Source organism: Antennarius striatus, chromosome 10 (genome assembly GCF_040054535.1).
Source record: "Antennarius striatus isolate MH-2024 chromosome 10, ASM4005453v1, whole genome shotgun sequence".
Lineage (NCBI taxonomy): Eukaryota > Metazoa > Chordata > Actinopteri > Lophiiformes > Antennariidae > Antennarius > Antennarius striatus.
The window spans coordinates 18,224,550-18,245,188 of record NC_090785.1 but is presented as its reverse complement, the minus strand read 5'-3'; the positions used below and the strand labels follow the sequence as shown (position 1 = coordinate 18,245,188).

The following is a 20,639-nucleotide window of genomic DNA, read 5'->3' as shown; positions in this document are numbered from 1 at the left end:
GATTAAGGCTAGCTTAAGTCAACAGGTTGTGGCAGCAGTCTTACATTTAATATACAGATATTAGTGTCGTCAATCTTCTCTTCATTGAAAAATAAATGTCAAACCATTCCTTTATTTATCAAAACAACAACTTTATCAAACAAATTCCACAAAGGCAGGGCTTTGGTTTTCTGTTACTTCAGAGCATGCTAGTCAGAAATACTTTCTAAGCAGCCTCAGGGCCAAAATGTAAAAACAAAATATCAAACAATGAATCAGTTGTAATACTTCTGGAAATACTTATTTTTTGTATATGATTTATCACATTCTACTGGCAGACCAGTGAACCCAACATTAAATCATGAAGATGTGGAACACCCATTCCTTTCCAGCTCAGCCATATAGACATGAAGCATCATATTAATATTCACACTGGGCAACATAGGGAAATTATCCAGATCCAAAGCAACAAATTAAATTCTCATATTAACTTATTATAGAATAAAGAAATACAATTTTTTCTAAAAAGTTCTTAATTCATTTGAATATTTATTCTAGTTTATACTATTAATTCATTTGCAGTTCTTTTACTATTTTCTCAAATTCCTCTTTGAATCGTTCTATAACTTTTCACATCCTTCACTGACCTAACTTTTCTAAATAAAGAACAATGACCTTTATGTTATTAAAATTTATTTAACTGGAGGCCTTATCATACTTTTGTTTGAGTGGTGAGTTGGCAAGTGTATTTAATCTTCCAGTTATCAATTCTTTCTCACAGGAAAACTAATCAGGGCACCTCTATTAATAACTTTTGGATGCCAGCCATAATGCGCTCATTTGTCAAGCCTAACCAGGCACAGCTTTGCACTTAGAATCTAACTACTTTAAGTGATTGTGCCGTATTACAAGACTTAATTTGATCATGTCTTAGTGCTAATTTTGGCATGTTCCACTGTGAGATAAGCAAAAAGTGTTGAAAAAATACACATAGAAAACCAAAATTTGTGTAATCTTATGTAATCTAAAGACACTATGTAATCTTCAACGCTCTATCTGCTATCTGCACATATTGCGACATTCATAATATCTTTACAAATACCCACGTGTTTAAAAAAAAACTCTCCCAGTAATAGTAACAGAAAAGCCTTCAGTACATTTCCCTTTCTTACTACAGTACATATATAAATCTAGTCCAAGTGAATTTCTTCATATTTGTTATTTAGACATATTACACTTTCTCAAAGAAACATAATAAGTGATTCAGTAATAAAGACTTAGCTATAGGGCCAATTTAAATACATACTTAAAGCGCCCACCATCTGAATTAATTGGCCACATTTAGAGAAGCTTTCTACACATCACTGGAAATCACTTCATTCTATTAAATCGACTTTCAACATACTTATCTGAAAATAAGACAAGAAGTCATTTTTTTACACAACCCTTATACACCATCATGTTCATTTATTTGGCTATCAATGTTCTTGACATATGTATTTTGTGACTTTTACACTTGACAGTTTAACTTATGGTTTTGGGAATTTGGGGTGCATTTCACACTAGTTATCCCTGTATTACTGAAATAAAGTACTGCACTGACGTAACTTTTGAAATATTTAATGAGTTTTAAGGTCTCAAAGATCTTTTAAACTGACATCTGAATATTTTTGTCACAGAGGCTAAAAATATAGCCCATGTGATAACTTCTAAGCTTTCTCATCAACATCAGTGAAACAGAAAAAAATGCGCTGTAAATCATGTACTAAATTGTCCCTTCATGAAGGTAATAATGTTTGTTTTAGATATGCTGATTCAACATTACATGTACTTTCTAGAGGCATTTCTTAGTTAACAAACTCAACATAATCACAGAATCAATTGTCAAGAGAAGACAATACAGCTAAATTAAAAATGCTCTTTCTACATTTGAAATATCTAAAACTTCACTGAAAATAGACCATAATAACCTTCGTGAGATTCACTGCATGGGTGCTGTATTAGACTACATTAGTGTTGGCCAGGCGGACTGGATATAATAAGAACTATCCCAAACTACGAACTAGATGCCATTTTAAAACACTCTTAACACACAAGTCACTGGGTTGTTGATCAAGATGTCTTTAATAGAAGGGAATTCAGACAGCTGAGTCTGACTTCAGTGAAAATGTGGTAGAGCATGAGTGTGGTGATAAATCTTTCCCAAGGGGAGGTCATCATTCTCTCTGGGGGGGGGGGGGTCTCAAATCTGGCGCCATTATTTTGGGGATTTGGAAAAGTTTAGCAACCACCGCTTTATCTCACAAATCTTCACCAGTCGCTTTCCTAACACTGCTGATATATTAGTTTTCCTTCCCCACCAGTGTAAGACAAACAGCTGTAAATGCTGCTGCTTTTAAAATAGTAAATGTAGTTCATCTTTAAACATGACTTGGCAGAAAAAAATGATATAAACAAAACTTGGAATGCTCCATGATTTTAAATGATAAGGTGATCAAGTCACATCAACAAACAAAAAACACATATGCTATATCGTGAATGCTAAAATGATGAATTATGTTCATCAGTGGAGCGTTGTGTTTCAGACACATGATGTGATTTCATTGAAAAGTGGGGGCGTGTGGCTCCTGGGACACAACCTGCAGCAGAAAGGACTGCAGCTGCCTCTTAAACAAATTCAGGGTCCCTTTGTTGAGATGTTGGATCTAACAATAAATCTGTGAAAGTTTTAAAAATACAGCACAAGTTCCTTTCGTATAACTCTCACAGTCACTACAGTTGCTCTTAAGACATGATTGTGTTTAATTATTGTTGGCATTAAACAACGTAATATCTGCTGTGTCTTTACAATTAAATTTACATCACTGCATTAAAACCTCAACACCAAAGCTTCTCCCTACATTTTAATACATTGCCATGCCCCTGTACAACGCAGCAAAGTAATTTAAGTGGCTCATTGGGATCCTCGATGAAAAAAACACCACAATGTGTGCAGTCAACCAAAAACTCTTTGATTAATATAAATGGTGCTCTAAATCTCAAACTAAGAGGCGCTCCTTTCAGCATTTACCAAACCCTTTCAGACCCGTGTTTCACAATGCAGGGACATTCAGGTGATTTACAACTGCATCTGAAGAGACTTTGCTGCCTTTTCCAAATCAATAAGTTGGTGATTCTGCAGACTTTTTGCACAATAAATGATGTCTCAATGGCAGTTTTCTCTTCCTGCAACTATTTCTTTATACACCAGTAAACATTTCAGGATATATTCATATTTTTTTCCTATATAATGATCACAGAACAGATGAACTGGTTAACCAATCAGAAAAGCTCTGCTGTGATTTGCACTTGTGCTTGACTGGTGTACTTAGGATCATATACTCACCTTCCTGTGAGTGGGTGCTGGGAGGAGTCGGCGAGTTAACATAGAGACCAGAATACAAAACATCGCTGAGGAGAAGGCAACCGCAGCAAATACGAGACCCCAGGAGAGGCTGCAGAAGTAACAAGAGCTCTCTGCAGATGTGCACACCAAGACGTGCACGGAGGCGAGCAGCAGGCACAAGAGATAGAAAGGCAGGGAGACCAGGGCTGACAGGACTGGGAGGTCCACCACTGCTTCAGCACTGAGGGCTTCAGGCAAAGTCAGCAGTAAGACCAGAAGGAGCTTTGGACAAGTCCGAGGGAGAGAATGGAGAGAGAGAAAGATGGGGAGAAAATAAATTTATAGTTGTATTTTATTCAGAACATACCACAGATAATCCACAGAATGTGTGAGCAATATATGTGAACAGTGAAGAGTTTATTTATTTTCTTTAGTAAGAGGGACAATCTACTACCTACCTGAAACACAAACATCATGCCAGCGATCATGGAGTACATGTCGTACTTTCCCAGTTGTTTGCTCAGACATGAGCTCATGGCAGCCAGGGCCTCCAGATACTGCTTCAGGACTTTCTTGCCCATGTTGGTCAGCACCTCAGAGGTGTTACCCTCTAGATAAAGCTTCATCCAGTTCCCATGAGCCTTTTCTGCTACACGGAACTGCTCAAACCCTGCCTCTACAGTGGAGAGAATTTGGGAGACACCTACATCAGCAACATGTTCAAACGTTACCACCACTGTTTGCTGTTAAATGCTGCATTACCACTTCCTGAACAGTAGCAACTAGTGCATTCATAGAGATTTGTCTAAATGAGGGTATTTGCAGCCTCCTACTAATAACCTCTATGAGGCAGCAGAACAATCGTAAATTGTTCATCACCAACATCTTCTGATGCATCGAGACAATTAAACTAATCTGCGTAGCTAAACAACCTGCTTTCCAAATAATGAAACTCCAACATCTTTTTGCAGACTGCTAACAATACTTTGAATGTATTAATATTGTAGAAGAGCTCCCCAGCCAGTCATTATTTACTCTTAATGAGGAAAAATCAGTTTCAATGGTTTGTCCCAAAGTCAGCTCAGACTGGAGGACTGTTTCACTGTGTGAAAGGCCTTTTCAGATTGAAGCCTGTCCTGCTACATTTCATCATAAACTCTACTGCTAATATGTGTTTGCTTAGAATGAGTTCACTAATCCCATGTATGAATTCATCAATCATTTGGATGCATATCGAATGTTACGAATGGATGATCAATAAAATTTTCATTCGTCTTCTGAACTCGGTTCATTCGCTGTCGCTGGCAGCTGGAGCCTATCCCGGCCGACTGAGCGCGTGAGGCAGGGGCCACTCCTACAGGCAATTTGGGCCCAGGAAATTAACCTGAAGCACATGTTCTTGGAGGCGGGAGGAAGCTGGAGAATCCACGCAGACATGGGGAGAACATGCAAACTTTGGAAAGGTGGTTTGAACTCAAAACCGCCTTGCTGTGCGGCGACAACGCTACCCAATGTGCCACCGTACCGCCCAATTAAATTTTAGAAACTTTATTTTTCTGTGTGCTGTGTAGATTTTAAAATGAAAAATTAATTAACCAGTAGAAAAAAAAGTACGATGAAAAGATGCCTGTTTTAATTTGATATCTTTGCTATATGAGTCTGTTCAAGGATAAAGAAACATGGAGGTTTGATTTGTTATATACATCAGTGAAACACACACACTCTCTCTCTTTCGCTCACACACACACACACACACACACACACACATGCACACACACGCACATGCACACGCACACAAACACCTATTTTAGCAGCATAGGTAAGGGGTGATAAATAGTGACTGTGGCTTTGCCAGACAGTGGGGTTGGTAGAAATATTAGAAGCTTAAGCCACAGGCATGAATCATACAATATCGATGGCCTTGGCCATCTTTCATCTGTCTAAAAGTACAGAGTTTGGTTAATGGCCCTCTAAGATGCCTGAGGTTGGAATCACAAGAAAAACATAATATGAAGATTGATACAAGGCAGATAGTAAATACAGTATTTTCCGCACAATAAGGCACACTGGACTAGAAGGCGCACCCTCAATAATTTGTTTTTATAATTTATTTCATATGTAAGGCACACCGGACTACAAGGCGAACACAATAAAAAAATAAATTCAATTTATTTGTTAAACTGCAGCGGCTGTAGTTGCGCAATCCGTCCACTAGATAGAGCAGCGCTGCTCAGGCAGTAATGATTGCATTCATGACTTCCTGACTACCTTGAATGGCCCCTATTGTTATGTCAATAAGACATTCTGAGCCTCATCAAGTAAACCTGATCACTTGATCACTTTGCAATCTTAGAAAGAAGTCAACACGCATATTAAAAAACCTGACATTAAAAACTGGTTAAATTAATTACGAGTGCAGTCAGTGCAAACAGAGCGGATTATTTCCTGATCTGAAGTTCGAAGCAGATATTTAAGCTCCGACGTTCGTCTTCATTTATATTGTTTCGATCGATATTTCTGACGCCAAATAGTTAGGAAATACTGAGATCAGTCAGTCAGTCAAACTTTATTAATAGAATTGTTGAAAGTTCCTTATGTTTTGCCACGTCATCACCGGTGCTCCTACAGTCTGCTCTACCGTCTGAGAGCAGCTCAGTCAGAGCCGGGACTTCGGTGATGCCCCTTGACTACCGTTGTTAGGGGGCGTGGGCCCGAGTGCCTTGTGAGGGGGCTCCTCTGGTGGCGGAGTGCGGCATGACTGCCGGCCAGACTGCCGGCTTTTTTTCAGCGATCATGTTTTTAACCAATATTAATATGAATATTAATCCATATATAAGACGCACCGGATTATAAAGCGCACTACGGGTTTATGAGAAAATTTTAGGCTTTTAGGTGCGCCTTATAGTGCGGAAAATACGGTACATTTTATAGGGAACCTTTTACTAATACATTTATTGTGTGGAGTCGGTAATTGGGCCTGGGCTACCAGACAACATTCGGACACGTGTGACCCTGGAATTATGTCATTAATTCATAAAGAAAGGTACATCATCCTTTCATGAGATATCTTTGTTCAGTGCAGATCACTGCATTGCATGAACAAAGATGAGTAAAATCTTGACTCTTATAGGACTGTTGTGTACTTGTACACAACAAAGATTATACAACAAACACATTGTTATGACTTGATGCTGAGAAAGTGTCTGATGGGGTATTTTGATCTGAAGTGTGTTAAAACCACTATTAGATTTAGAGATTTAGAGGAAACTATTTGTACTTTGGGACAAAGTCAGTGTTACATAGCAATGGCATTAAATATCTAATCAGGGTGACACTACGAACAATTACAATTTTTGCAAAACTTTTTGACAGCTGCAGTATTATTGAGCACGGATTAAACATAATTGAAAACTGACATCAGGCAAAGAAAAAACAAAACCCTTAAACATTTACATCCGTGCTACTTAAATGTATTATTCCAGGTGAATTTCTAAACAGTGATAATTCTGTCACTGCATATAAGCTACAAGATTACCTTTCACATATTAAAAAATGTAGGTGTGCTGATCTACTTATTATCCAATTCTACTGCTATGGAAACCAAGGACAAAAATAGGTTGAAAATGTGTTGCCAGAGTGGTAAGTCATTATGTGAATGGAAGAAAAAAGTTTAAAATTAAAAAACCACATGGTACCTGAGAGGCATGGAAGTTTGCGTCAGTTTTCTTTTCTGAGTAACATCGTAAGTCAAAAAACGAACGGCATTCCTGTCAGCAATCACTTTATCCAACTGATAAATCCATTGGACAAATTAAAAATGTGTTTTGGCCCGACAGTGAGATAAAAGTGGTGAAGCCTTTTGTAATAATCATAAACAAATAAAAAAAAACCCCCACAAAAAAACAACCTAATCATTTAAACGCCGGTTAACTTTTTCTTTGAAAAAAAATTCAGCATGAATACTTATGACTGATGCCAAAATGGATTTAAAAAAAAAATCTTAATGTAAAACAATGTGTAAATATTTTAACAGTTTCAGTTTTAAAGAAAGTGTCATTTTAGTGAAACAACTACTTCATATTATTTTATATCAAATAACCTAGTAAACAAGCCAATCACATACTGGTCTCTGCGTCCTCCTTTCTGTTGAACAGAAAGGACAAGATAGATCACACCTGACCATTCACATATTACCAATGGTAATTCTCCACTGGTGTATCAAATGTTTCTGAAAGTGAAGGACAGCAACAGAGGGACACAGACAAGGAGGGGGGGGGGCTGTGAAAAGGATAAAACTGACAACCAGCATGACCTCGACTTGAGTAGGGAGTAAATTTCTCAAGGATATGTGCATGCATTTGCACAAAGTGTGGACCACATTAATGTTGAAGAACAAACTTGTCGTGACTCTCCCATGTGGAACTTGACCAGCTGGAAGGTCGTTTAGTTATGGATTTATAAAACTCAGGATTCAGATATTCCAGAGTGTTGTTTCTCACCAAGATTTTTGATGTCCGGTGGATTTTATTCTTCATAAGCTTCCTCACTCATCATAAAGTCTACATGTATTTCCAGCTTTCAGTGTCTCACTTCCTGTAGTTACATGTGTAATTCATCTGCAGCAATAAAACATACTGTAAACTAAAAGGAGAACTCTGAAAGGCATTGGAAGAAAATTTCAAACATCACAATTAACGAGACCATCTAGCTAAATAAAAGAACGACGATGACTGGGTTTATTTCCATCCGTTTGGTTAATTTTGTTTAATTGTGCTCATTCCACTCTTGTCTAAAATCAACTATTTCAGGTTAAACACTCTGAGAAGCTGCAGTCTACAGCAAACCATCTGAGCAGAGGCTCCTCCAAAACAGGTACCTCCCCATACAAGTAACAAATACCAGTTCATACATTCTGATTTAAATAAAGTTGGGCTCCGAAAGACCAAAACCTTGGCCCACCTTACTGCTTGTACTACTTACGTATGCATGTACGTGTGTGTGTAATATAGGCAGTAATTTCATCAGATTGTCCAACTATCATTGAAGGTTTTTTGAGAGAAAGCTGAGATGGACATGCTGTCTGTTTGGAGGTTCTACTAACTTCAGCTAATTGAGGGAAAAGAGCCTGTACTTTTACTATGGAATGGAATATTCCTTGGACTGACTTTCTTTCTAACTACTGGAAACACTCATATTACCGTGTGCAAAGAAGCATGAGCACTCATCCTGTCATCAGCCAGAAACACTACAGAATAATGATGAGTCTTTGTCTGACCAAGTCCTGGCTTTTAAGGGTTTTAATGAGTCCAGAATTTGGACTCAGTGAATTTGCTACTCACCTTTCTCATAGTCAGGAATGGTGTCTTTCAGCAGGCAGCTGAGCTGATGGCCATTGATATGCAGGTAGCGCAGCCTGTCTCTGAGTGAGGTTTCCTCCAACACTTCTGGGATCACGTGACCCACGCTGTTCTGTGATATGGGCAGGCCAAATCCCAGGGCTAGGGTCGGAGTCAGGTCGACCTGCTCCACAACTGCAGGTATGTCCATCCCCGCTGGCATTGCTGGGTGAAAAATATACAAGCAAAAATGTCAGGAAGTTTAAGAATAATCAGGTGATGAAAAAGTAACTTCATCATCTTCGATTCAACTTGAATCCGAAGTTATATTGGGACACCTTTAATTTACAGCCAGGTGATTTGTCTCTTTTTTCCCCCAATAATTTATACAATCCTCAGTCACAAGTTTTTTGTATCAGTCAGTGATAGTGTGAAGAAAAAAAAAGATATTTATTTATAAGAGGCTAATTTCTTATTCTAACCACTATGAAACACACACACACACACACACACACACACACACACACACACACACACACACACACACACACACACACACACACACACACACACACACACACACGTTAAGAGTTGTTTGGGGAAATTCACACAAGTTGGATCAGCCTGTCAGTGGAGGTTTTCACTTTCATTTTGGGTTTGGTTCTGAATCCAGTCCTCAGTGAGATAGTGATTTTGCATTCTTCTGATTGTTTTTACATAATTTTGTCCTTAACAAATTACGCTATGGAAATAATAAGATTATCAAGTGGAAAATTTCATTCACAGAGATCTGTGATGACTGATTTAAGTGATGCCTTTAATTTTATTTTTTTTTTGAGCAGTGTGTGCTTTACGCAGACATCCCTTTAATCAGAGTAGCTGCAGAATCTCATCGGGGCAGTTAAAATACAGTCACAGGAACGAGGGGGGGGCTGTGATGGAACACGTGTGACCTTTCTTCACATTTTAACTCGTTTCACTCACAAAGGTTAAATGTTTTGGTGACATCTTATGGGATTATAATTAAAGTGATATTTAATTTGAATCATAACACCAAATTGATGAAGCAACACATTACAAATAACTCATAATCACACGTGTATTAATGAGTGTAGGAGCACAGGGTTGTCGCTGCGTGTGATGCTGACACATGGATTCCTGTAGCGATCTCTCAAAAATAACAACAGACGGAGGAAAACGCTTCCAAATTGTCTGTGTTGAAGTGGTGTTTACAGGTTGAAATGATGAACTAGTCTGCTGTATAATATAACCTAAAGGTAAAAAACCATGTGGGGATATTAGGCTCCTGTAAAGCAAAGACTGGGACAATGCCCAGAGCTATGAATCAATCTGGTAATTTCAAACAATGAGATAAAGCAAATTCATCTTCTAGTAAAAAAAAAAAACAGCAACAAGAGATATTTTCTATATTATAACATATAGCTAGTCATGATAAAGCCACACATTTTCTAATTATATGAGGCTCTTTCAAATGTCTATTTTAACAATGAATGTCTGAAGATGCATAAAATGTAGCTGTTGTTGAATCATTAATATTAAAGAGGAAATCTGATTTTAAAAGTGGATGAATTTCAAAACCCCATCAAGCAGTAATATTAATCCTCAAAACTCTATGACGTAATAAATAATAATGATTTTATAGAACAAATAACACTTGAAAACACTTAAGATGAAGTATTCTCCTCCACTGACCACTGAGTACTACAGAGATTCAGTCTGTTTCCATGTTCAGTTTGGTTTATACAGAACAGACCAACTCATTCTGGTGGAATAGATGTGTCATAACTCAGTAAAGGTCACACACTCACAGAATGCTGATTCACAGATGAGAAAACTGCAGCTGATAATGAAGCCATACGCATTAAGTATCCAGCTCCCTGATATTGCGGTCATTTTCTAATTTTAATAAAAAAAGGTTCACGGTCAGTATCTTGGTGAGTATCTTGACCGGATGAGGGGCCGTTTACCTCAGGACTGTTAGGACTGAAACTGGTGCTGACGCTTACAGTATTACATGTGTGTACATCGGTACTACACATTTCTTGTATACTGTATCTCTCTGGCAGTCAGATGAAATTTTCACCATCATCATTGCTTTTGTTTTGAGGCTAGAATTCTCTGTTAATGCATACGGGTCAGTTTTTATGGGGTTTGGCTGTCAAACTCTGGCTCCTGGCGTCTGAGAGAGAGCAAGAGAATGCAGGGACACATGGTAATGATTGTATGGTGTCTCCCCAGTTTTGTTCGATGAAAGTGGCATCCCTCCCTCTACATCCCCCAGCAATGTAGCTTAAATGTTCTGCCAATCTGTGACATGAGGGTTGTTTTCTCAACAATGCAGCTCAGATCCTGAGCCACTAATAAACCCTGATCTACTGCAGCATGTCATATGAAAAACAGCAGGCATTTCAACAAATGATTCGCTTCTCATAACACTAAAAATACAGCAATGTAAAGCTGCGGTGATATTAATAGAAACTCTTTCAAGTAGCAAAAAAATTCAAGATGTAATTTTTTAATACAAATGATTACTGTAATGATTAGGTTCTTCAGAATCCAATTAAAAATTTTCATCCATAGGATGAACATGTGGCAACAGAATAAAGTAAAATAAGAGTCTCCACAGACGGGTGGTAAGTATCAACATGCCCACTTGTTGATCAGCTGAACAATAATAAAAAAAACAAAACCCACAGACATAAAAATGTTAATATGGGTCATGAAACATGCTGTATTTTCGGAGCTGTTAATATACCTGAGCTACCCACTGAAGTGAAGTCTGTGTAAAAGATGTGTTCTGTGTGAGACGGGGAGAGAGCGAGACATCAATTGAGGGCGCAGCTCCAGAAATAAAAAAATGAGTATGTGGTAAGTAGTGCAGACAACTAGCGTTTGTTTCTATAGTCTTGCTTAGCATTTTGCTAAAAAAACATCATTAATAATACATGGGAAAATCTCCTAGGAGAAAATACAGAATGTAACACTTGAATCCTAAGCTGCTTGTCAACTGTAAAACAGTAGAATGTACATTAGTATAAAACTGTACTGAGAGGCAGGTCATTCAAGCCGCTGCCACAGAGACGGAGACAAAATCAAGACGCCTGTTGCAACAACTCCACCGAACTGTAATAGATTCACTGACATTAATGATCTAAAAATAAGAATCCATGCAAAGAAAGATCTCAAAAATAGACCTGGCTGAGACAAAAAGGCAATTAACACAATCACACATTTGCACTCAGCCACATACTTCACTACAAAAAAAAAAGTTTCGATTTTGGCTCTCCGATGACACGAGCGTCAGAACAAAATTAATGACAAGTTACATGTGAGCATGAAAGAAAGTGTTTCCCTGCTGATCTTATTGATAAGTTAGTTTAATTCATGAACAAAACACATTCCCTCCAAGAGGGATGGAACAGTGGACAGAAGCACGGCCTGACCTCAAGCAACGCTGCACATTATTCATGACTGTGTATGGTGACAGGGTGCCGATGTAACTGTATCAATGGTACCCGCTGGAAAGAACTTTACAATTTAATGACAACTCTGCTGCAGTCTTTGAACAACACGAGATGGTTTACCTTTTCTTTTGAAGGCTGGACTTATGAGCACCAGGGGTGTGCTAACTTCTGGCTCAGAGGACCCTCCATGGCTGCCCGTCTCTGACATCCCATGGTCTCCACAGAGCACCAGCAGGTAGGGCAAGGATCCCTCAGTGTCCTGAGAGAAGGCATTGAATGAAATTTTAAAATCATTGTTCAGTAAGCTGATGAGCCATACAATGAAGTCATGGGAAACAGTAGTTGAAGCTACACCAAGGGCAGATGTGAGCATTTGTGAGCAGCAGTATGGCTTCATGCCAAAAAAAGAGTATTACAGATGCAGTATTTGCTTTGAGGATGTTGATAGAGAAGTAGAGAGAAGGCCAGAGGGAGCTGCAATGTGTTTTTGTAGATCTGGAGAAAGCTTATGACAGGGTGCCCAGAGAGGAACTGTGGTAGGAAGTCTGGAGTGGCAGAGAAGTATGTTAGAGCGGTGCAGGACATGTATGAGGACTGTAAGACAGTGGTGAGGTGTGCTGTAGGTGTGACAGAGGAGTTCAAGGTGGAGGTGGGACTGCATCAGGGATCAGCTCTGAGCCCCTTCTTGGTCGCTATGGTGATGGACAGGCTGACAGACGAGGTTAGACAGGGATCTACATGGACTATGATGTTTGCAGATGACATTGTGATCTGCAGTGAGAGCAGGGAACAGGTGGAGGAGAAGCTAGAGAGGTGGAGGTTTGTCCTGGAAAGGAGAGGAATGAAGGTTAGCTGCAGTAAGACAGAGTACATGTGTGTGAATGAGAGGGACCCAAGTGGAAGAGTGAGGTTACAGGGAGAAGAGATCAAGAAGGTGGAGGATTTTAAGTACTTAGGGTCAACAGTCCAGAGCAATGGAGAGTGTGGAAAAGAGGTGAAGAAGCGTGTACAGGCAGGATGGAACGGGTGGAGGAAAGTGTCAGGTGTGATGTGTGATAGAAGAGTTTCAGCTAAAATGAAAGGAAAGGTGTACAAAACTGTGGTGAGACCAGCGATGTTGTTTGGTCTAGAGACAGTGTCACTGAGGAAAAGACAGGAGACAGAGCTGGAGGTAGCAGAGATGAAGATGCTGAGGTTCTCTCTGGGAGTGACCAGGAAGGATAGGATCAGGAATGAGTACATCAGAGGGACAGCACATGTTAGAGGTTTTGGAGATAAAGTCAGAGAGGCCAGACTGAGATGGTTTGGACATGTCCAGAGGAGAGATAGTGAATATATTGGTAGAAGGATGCTGAGTTTTGAACTGCCAGGCAGGAGGCCTAGAGGAAGACCAAAGAGGAGGTTTATGGATGTAATGAGGGAGGACATGAAGGTAGTTGGTGTGAGAGAAGAGGATGCAAAGGACAGGGCTAGATGGAGGCAATTGAGTCGCTGTCGCGACCCCTGAAGGGAAAAGCCAAAAGGAAAAGACGACGTTCAGGTCTTTACATGGGAAAAGCATTTAAATCCTTTGGTCATCTTCTCACCCTTAGTTTTGTTCTCCAGGGTTGTTGTTCTGGTTTATTGCATATGAAATACTGATAACATTCCAAGACCTTCTAACCTTTAGGGTTAGAAGAACATTTGGTGAAATCCTTCCACAGGATTTACTCCCACACACACACTTAGTTCTTTTGTTTAACTGTAAATGAAGTCTGCTCACAGGAGACACTCAACACTTGCTAAATAACCTCAGTTTCCCAGCCTTTGACGATGTAGTTTATGGACCCTGAGGTTATCATTTGTGTTTCACTGTCCCTTCAACATTTGTTTCTCAGACCGTCCCTTTGAATTTAATTGCATTCCTGTAAAAGAGTCATGTGACATCATGCCTGTCTCTAACAGTATAAATACCACTGTCTTGAGATAAGAATTTGTCCTTCTCGTACCACATTCACCATTGTTCTGTAGTATTGGAGAACGACCCGGAGCTCTGTAAGTAGAGTACCAAGAACTTCCAACCATCGTCTCAAGAGTCATCTGTATGCCCTGATCATCTTAACGAACGTGGAGCTAGTAGGTCGGACTCCGCTTCAGCATCAACAAAGTTAATGGAAGCCCATTCTAAGAAGGGAAACCTCCAAGATCAAAAATGTGAATAATTTCCACTTTGCACAAAATGAACTCGAAACAATTTGGAATCGAGGCCAAAAGCATCGAATGCAGGCTGCAGCAGTAGAGGATTGTTTCTCACATCTCATGGATTGTTTTTGATATTATGTGGGAGACATTGAACAGCAGTATAAAATAAAAAAAATGTCTTACTTTCATTTCGCTTCAGCTGCAGAGCAGAATAAAATGCAGAGAAGGCCGGAAAAAAACACCAGGATGACTTTGTTGAGGATGACTTTGATCAAACCTGGTTTGTGAAGTGATTCTGTTTCAACTAGACTGATAGGAACAGATTATTTCAAAAAGAATGCCTTATGAGTCATAGTAGTGGAGGCTGATCTCAAAACACAACTACAGATGCAAACAAAGCAAAGCCAATTCTTACCACACATTACAAAAAGACTCCTCGGTACAGTGCTGTATCACAATTGAGGAAAAACAATCAGGGACCAACGATTCATTTATTATTAGCGACTGAATGTTGTATCCTATCTGCCTCAAATTAACACACAGCCCGGAGGACAGAAAAAGTAATGATAGAAGGCTGAGATAAATCCTGCTTTTGAATTTGAAATCCAAGACCAATCTGAGTTTCCATTTCTAGAAATTACCAGATTTTACTGGGATATTTGGATCTGTGTGATCACCAAAATGGTTCTGGGTCAAACTGTACCATTGTTCTCAGCTGCCCCATTAAGCTGAATTTCCTACTCACTCAGCAAAGAATGAACAAAGAACTACATTACCTTCTGTCCTACATTTTACCTCTTTGATGCTGGTTGTAGATGGAACTGGACACGAGGGACTCTTAAAACACCTCAAGGTTGCATCTAAACAATTCTGAGTCTCACACTGGGAAAGGGGCTCTTTTGTCTTCTCGAGGGACAAACCAGTGTGTACTCCTGTTGGTGAAGATCAAAGCACTGGGATAGGCCACGGAGGCTGTATTGTTTGTATTTTAGTTCTACAATCAAGCTGGTAACATTACTGATTCTCAACCTGGGAATCTCTAGGGTGTTCTTCTCAGCAGAGGGTGTGTGTACTGTGTCACTGACTCAACCATACTCAAAGAAGTAGATTACAATTTAAATTTATCAGAATAAAAAGCCAAAAACAATTGACTAGTGTAGCATTGATCTTAGTAAATCTTTGATAACCAGTCAGCAAACTAGATACTAGAGAGCTGAAAGTATCCAAAAGTACGAGCAACATGTTTGAATGAAAGACCAAAGCAACTTAGAATTATGTGATCCATTCATAGGAATATATTTAGAACCAGACTGGAGGCATCAGCAATACATTTATTTCTTACAACTATTAATATTATACAGAACAGCTAATGCTGTTATTGTCTAAGCAGAATACAGAAAAAAGAAGATGAACAAGAGATATAAGAGTCTAAAAAGCCTCATTTATCTCTTTTATATAATACAATGGCTCAGATTACACGCCACACTGCAAGTCATGTCTCAGATGTTTCGTACTTCAAACAGCGAAAGCATCTCAGCGTTATACTTTGAGATATCCAGGAGCAAAATTGAGGCCAAGTGATCTCCATTAACATAAAGGTCTGATGGAAGTAACTTAAGACGAGTGTGTCCGGCATATCAATCAAATTGTAATGGACAGTGTGCTATGAGCCACTGAAATAGACTGCTCCGATCACGTTACAATAGAAGCTGTTAAGGTCATCATTTGACCATTAGCCTGTTTTTGTGGTTCACTTTGCTGCAGCAGAATCCATCCTGTCTTAAGGTACTGAAAAGAGGAAAAGGAAAACTTCCAGCCAATGTGTGCAGTCAATGCCCTCTAATGTTAAAAGCATGCACTGACCGTGAGCCTGGAGACATTTAACAAAACAGAAAAAATAATTAAAAGGATGTTTTGAAACGTCACCTGGACAAACAGAGAAATACCCTACGCTGTGTCTCCTGCCAGAAGGAACCTTACAAGGATTCTGTTCAATGACTGCCTTTTAAACAAGGCAATAGAACAATAGGATTTGCAAGTTTGTGTTGACACGATTTGACAAGCTAAATACAAGCCACACAGATACACAAGCGACACATACACGGTAAAGAAAATATTCTTGCTTTGCTGTCAGACTGCAAAAAAGAAAACAAGGCGACAAGACCTGCACACTGATCAAACACAAAAATATAGATAACAGAAAGGCTTAACAGTTTATTAAATCTGTGGGGTTGTTACAAAGGATAACATAATAACTGCTGGAAACAATTTAAATTATGTGAATAATTAATGAACCATTCGTAAACTGATGGCACTAAATGTTTTTGATAACATTGCATGAATATATTAACCGTTTTTCATTATCTGAAATTTACATAGTTCATTATTTGATAAATAATGAGACATATGTCTGTAAAATCATAAAACAATAAAATCATATGGAAGGAAAATGCTCGCAAGCAATAATCAACTGAAGCAGCAGCAAATCACAAAGAGGAAATTGGTCAAATTAACTTGAATTGAAGACAAAAACTTCAAATACATACATAAAATAAATTGAAACCCTGTTGTTGGTTCTTTTAAGTGACCTTTAATGATGTTATATTCTGTAATTTAAGCACCAAAGATGCTCAGTGTCCACATTATGGGATTTCACAGAAAAGCATTGCTCCAATAATAATCTGATCCTCATAATGACTCATTGAGCAGGACTACCTACTGCAAAAATTTGGAATCACTTCTGAGCCATTATTAAATTGATCATAATTCAAGAAATATTTCCCATGAGGCCTATGAACCTGCTGCTTGTGTCCAGATCTTGTGATGGCAGACTCTTTAACATTACATGCAACATGTCATCATTTTAGAGGTAAGCATGGAAAAAAAAATCACCTTAGAATCGAGGGCATTGTGAATTTTCTTCAGGATGTCATCCATCTCCAGAAGTTTGGGCTGAATGAGAGAACTGTGAGGTCCACTGATGTGACCTATATGGTCCAGACCGAGGTAGTGGAGGATTAAAATATCCCAGTCATCTCTCTTCAGGGTGCTATCCAAGTGACGGGTCACATTGTTGTCGACCTACATGGAGAAACGTGCATTTATGATGATCACTGAGCTGCAGGGCCTCCAATGTAAGCATTTAAGCATTTTAGCCTTACATCATTCAAAAACATCCCTATGAACAAATCTGAGCCGGGTTTGACTCAAAGCCACAACAGAGTTTGTTGATTGCCTGATGATCAGGCAAAGATTCTAAACCATCACAAGTTCAGAATTCAAAAAGCTGCAGGACCAATATTCTAGCAGAGAGAAGAACAGCTTGCACACAGTCCCACAGTGGATTTATTGACTGAATAATTTTCCGACACACATGAAGAGCATAATGCACAGGCAAAAATACATACACAGTATATCACTGCTGGAGCGCTATTGCAGAAGGGGCTGTATAATGCTGGGCATTGGCATGGGATCAAATTTCAAATTAAATTTAAATTTCTTCGTGAAAATGAAAGAATTACAATTGATTTTTTTGCTAATAAACAGTGAAATGGAAACAATATTGGTCAGATTTCCACAAAAAAGAACAACTTATGTTTTGTCTCAGAGCTGAATAAAGGATTTGTTTCCCTGTAATATTTTCAATAATAGCAGATTGTTTTTGAATGTTAAGGAAATAAGATTCTGAACACTCAAATTGAAATCTTAAAATGATTCCTAAATCACACAGTGAAGGGCAGCAAGGATCGGACTTTGCTTTGTACACTTTAAAAGCCTGGAAAAAGTGTTTTAGATCAGTGACACTCTTTGAATGTGCACTGCAATAATTTAGTGTGGACGACATGAAAGTGTGGACAACCTTTTCGAAACCTGCAGATGACAAGAATCCTTCAGAGACTTTAGTGTCAAAGGACAAACCTGAGTCAAAGATAAAAATAGGACTCGAGCCTCTTTCTGAACATTACTGGACACGACTGCTGGAGCGATGAAAATTTTTTCTAAAGCTGGAGCCAAAAAGGGGTTGAAAGAATTACCTCTGATTTAGAAAAGTTTTGTCACAGGAAGTTTTTAGGCATCTACTTTTTTTCATTGAAGCAGGCCATTATGTGGGAGGCATGGATGGAATAGAAGACAAAGTCTGACTTTGAAAAATAGAAGATAAACCAACTCAACTCACTGACAGCTGAGAGAAACATCATAGTCCACTGTATCTGAGGTCAAAGAGATTTTAAATAGATTATTGGTTGCTGTTGGCTGTGAACAGTAAATCCCTGTTGACCTTGATTGGGAGCATTCTCAGTGTTGTGATGAGAGCAGAAACCAGACTAACGTTTTCAAGATTTTGTTCTCATTGATTAAAAAAAAAAATTAGTTGAATGGAGACAATTTTCTCTAAATCTTTGGCTAAAAATGGCAACTTGAGTGTAAAATCACTCCAGTGAGAAGAGATAGGATAGGTAAGGCCTCTTCAAAAGCTAGTAGAGAGTGAAATATTTAAAATAAGAGGAAAATATACCAGTTGATAACAATCTATAATTTTTTACATTTGTGGACCAACAATCTGAAATTGAGCTTTTAAAAGAAAACTAGGGACAGCAGTTTGATGGGAGTTTCAGTGCTGACAAATATCTTGATGAAAAATATGAAACAAATATTGCATCACTGGATGGAAATAACTCTTGTGATATTGCATTAACTCATCAAAACAATATCATAGTTAATGCACGCTGCAATCAAAGCTAAATGCAGTCCAACAAAATATGAGAGGGCGTGACTTTTTTGACGGTGACATTTTTTTTGGCCAGGCAGTGTAGATTTCACTTTAGTTCTGAAAAATGTGAATCTTCCTTCCCTTTGATTGCAAACTCTGAAGACGTGAACAACAGTAAATTGTCCCCAACAGTGGTGAAAATGAACACAAGAGCAGGTCCTCCTATGGGCTCATTAATACCCTTGTGAGTTTCCTTCTGTGTTGAAAATGTCTACTGTGTCACCAGTGTGCAAAAAAATCAATTCTCATAAAACTCTGTAAAGGAATGGGGCATCGGCCACGTAAAACAAAAAGATGTGTGTTGGTCAGATTGGCCTTGGTGGAAATATATGTGCTCCATTAAGGTCAATTTCTGAACACTATCAAATAAAATTTCTTCCAGAATGTCTATGAATAGTTTTCTATGAATATCAGACAACAGGTCCATTAATTATTTATGGATGTTGAACACGTAAATGTCTCATTGATCATTTTCCAACAACCCATTCCTGTTTGCCTCTTACGTACCTCAGTGTAGTCCGACACAAAGAAGGAGGTGGTGCCGTCGTATTCCATGAAGTGTTTGGGGAAGAGGCGTACCCAGGTGTCATCTCCATAGAAGATTATCCTCCTCCCTGCCGTTTTGGCCTGCCAAATGAGGTTGTCTTCCAGCATTGCAGGGGAATTCAGGTTCATTACCACATCAATGAAGCCTGGGATACTGCCAGTGGTAAGAGCCTAGGGAGGAGACATGTTTTTGTCATTGTCCCTTGAACGATAACTGTCTTTTAATGGTGTTGTGCAACCTTATAGTTTCATCATTATCATGTCGTCATCCGGCTTAATTTTTGTGTGCAGTGTTAAGCAAAAACGTTAACACGTCAAAAACATTAAAGAAAGGCTAACCAGCACCCTCCACTTGGCTGATGAAGCATTGGTAGCTGAATCACATTCAAAGAACGATATCAGCGCCACAAACTGAAACAGAATCAGGTAGGTTGATGGTATTTATGATGTACAGTTTCTACTGATTTCATCATGGAATATGGAAAAAAAAAACCCCACCACTGGCCTCCATTTGACTGACAAGGAAAACACATCCTATTTTGGAAGTCAGGAGGAAGCCCGGTGCATTGTCAAGAGGGAAATACAAAGACCTCGTCTTTATGCACCGGAGGACACATGAGATTGCAGAGGCTCAGATGAAATGGTGCTATTTAAACCCCATGAGCTGCCCGTTACACAGCCTGAGATCCTGCTAGGCATTCAGAAACCCGGGCTAAAATCAGAGTTGACCAGCCTTTAATATATGAAGGCTTTGGTCTTGAAAGAACCTGTCAAGGGAATTAAGCAGGAGAATTTCAAAGTCATCTTGGAATCTACAGCTTAAGAAATTATCTGATCTGCTTTACTGGTGCTGTATTTGCACTTATAATCCTGATTTCACTTCAAATCTGGGTCGCTGTTCATGTCAACCACTGTATGTGACTACATCACATAAAAACAGCAACCAAACAACAATA

The 20,639-nt window shown here is 38.9% G+C and overlaps 1 protein-coding gene across 1 annotated transcript in view; it reads right to left on the bottom strand.

Moving 5' to 3' along the window:
• The window catches only part of pigg (phosphatidylinositol glycan anchor biosynthesis class G (EMM blood group)), a 62,217-nt gene that overhangs the window by 35,276 nt on the left and 6,302 nt on the right, over positions 1–20,639 (bottom strand). Inside the window, exons 3-8 of the mRNA XM_068326265.1 lie at positions 19,645–19,854; positions 17,259–17,447; positions 12,306–12,444; positions 8,704–8,925; positions 3,823–4,040; positions 3,365–3,646 (exon numbers count right to left, since the gene is read on the bottom strand). Of these exons, the coding sequence (XP_068182366.1) occupies positions 3,365–3,646; positions 3,823–4,040; positions 8,704–8,925; positions 12,306–12,444; positions 17,259–17,447; positions 19,645–19,854 (1,260 nt within the window). The remainder of the gene's footprint in view (positions 1–3,364; positions 3,647–3,822; positions 4,041–8,703; positions 8,926–12,305; positions 12,445–17,258; positions 17,448–19,644; positions 19,855–20,639) is intronic.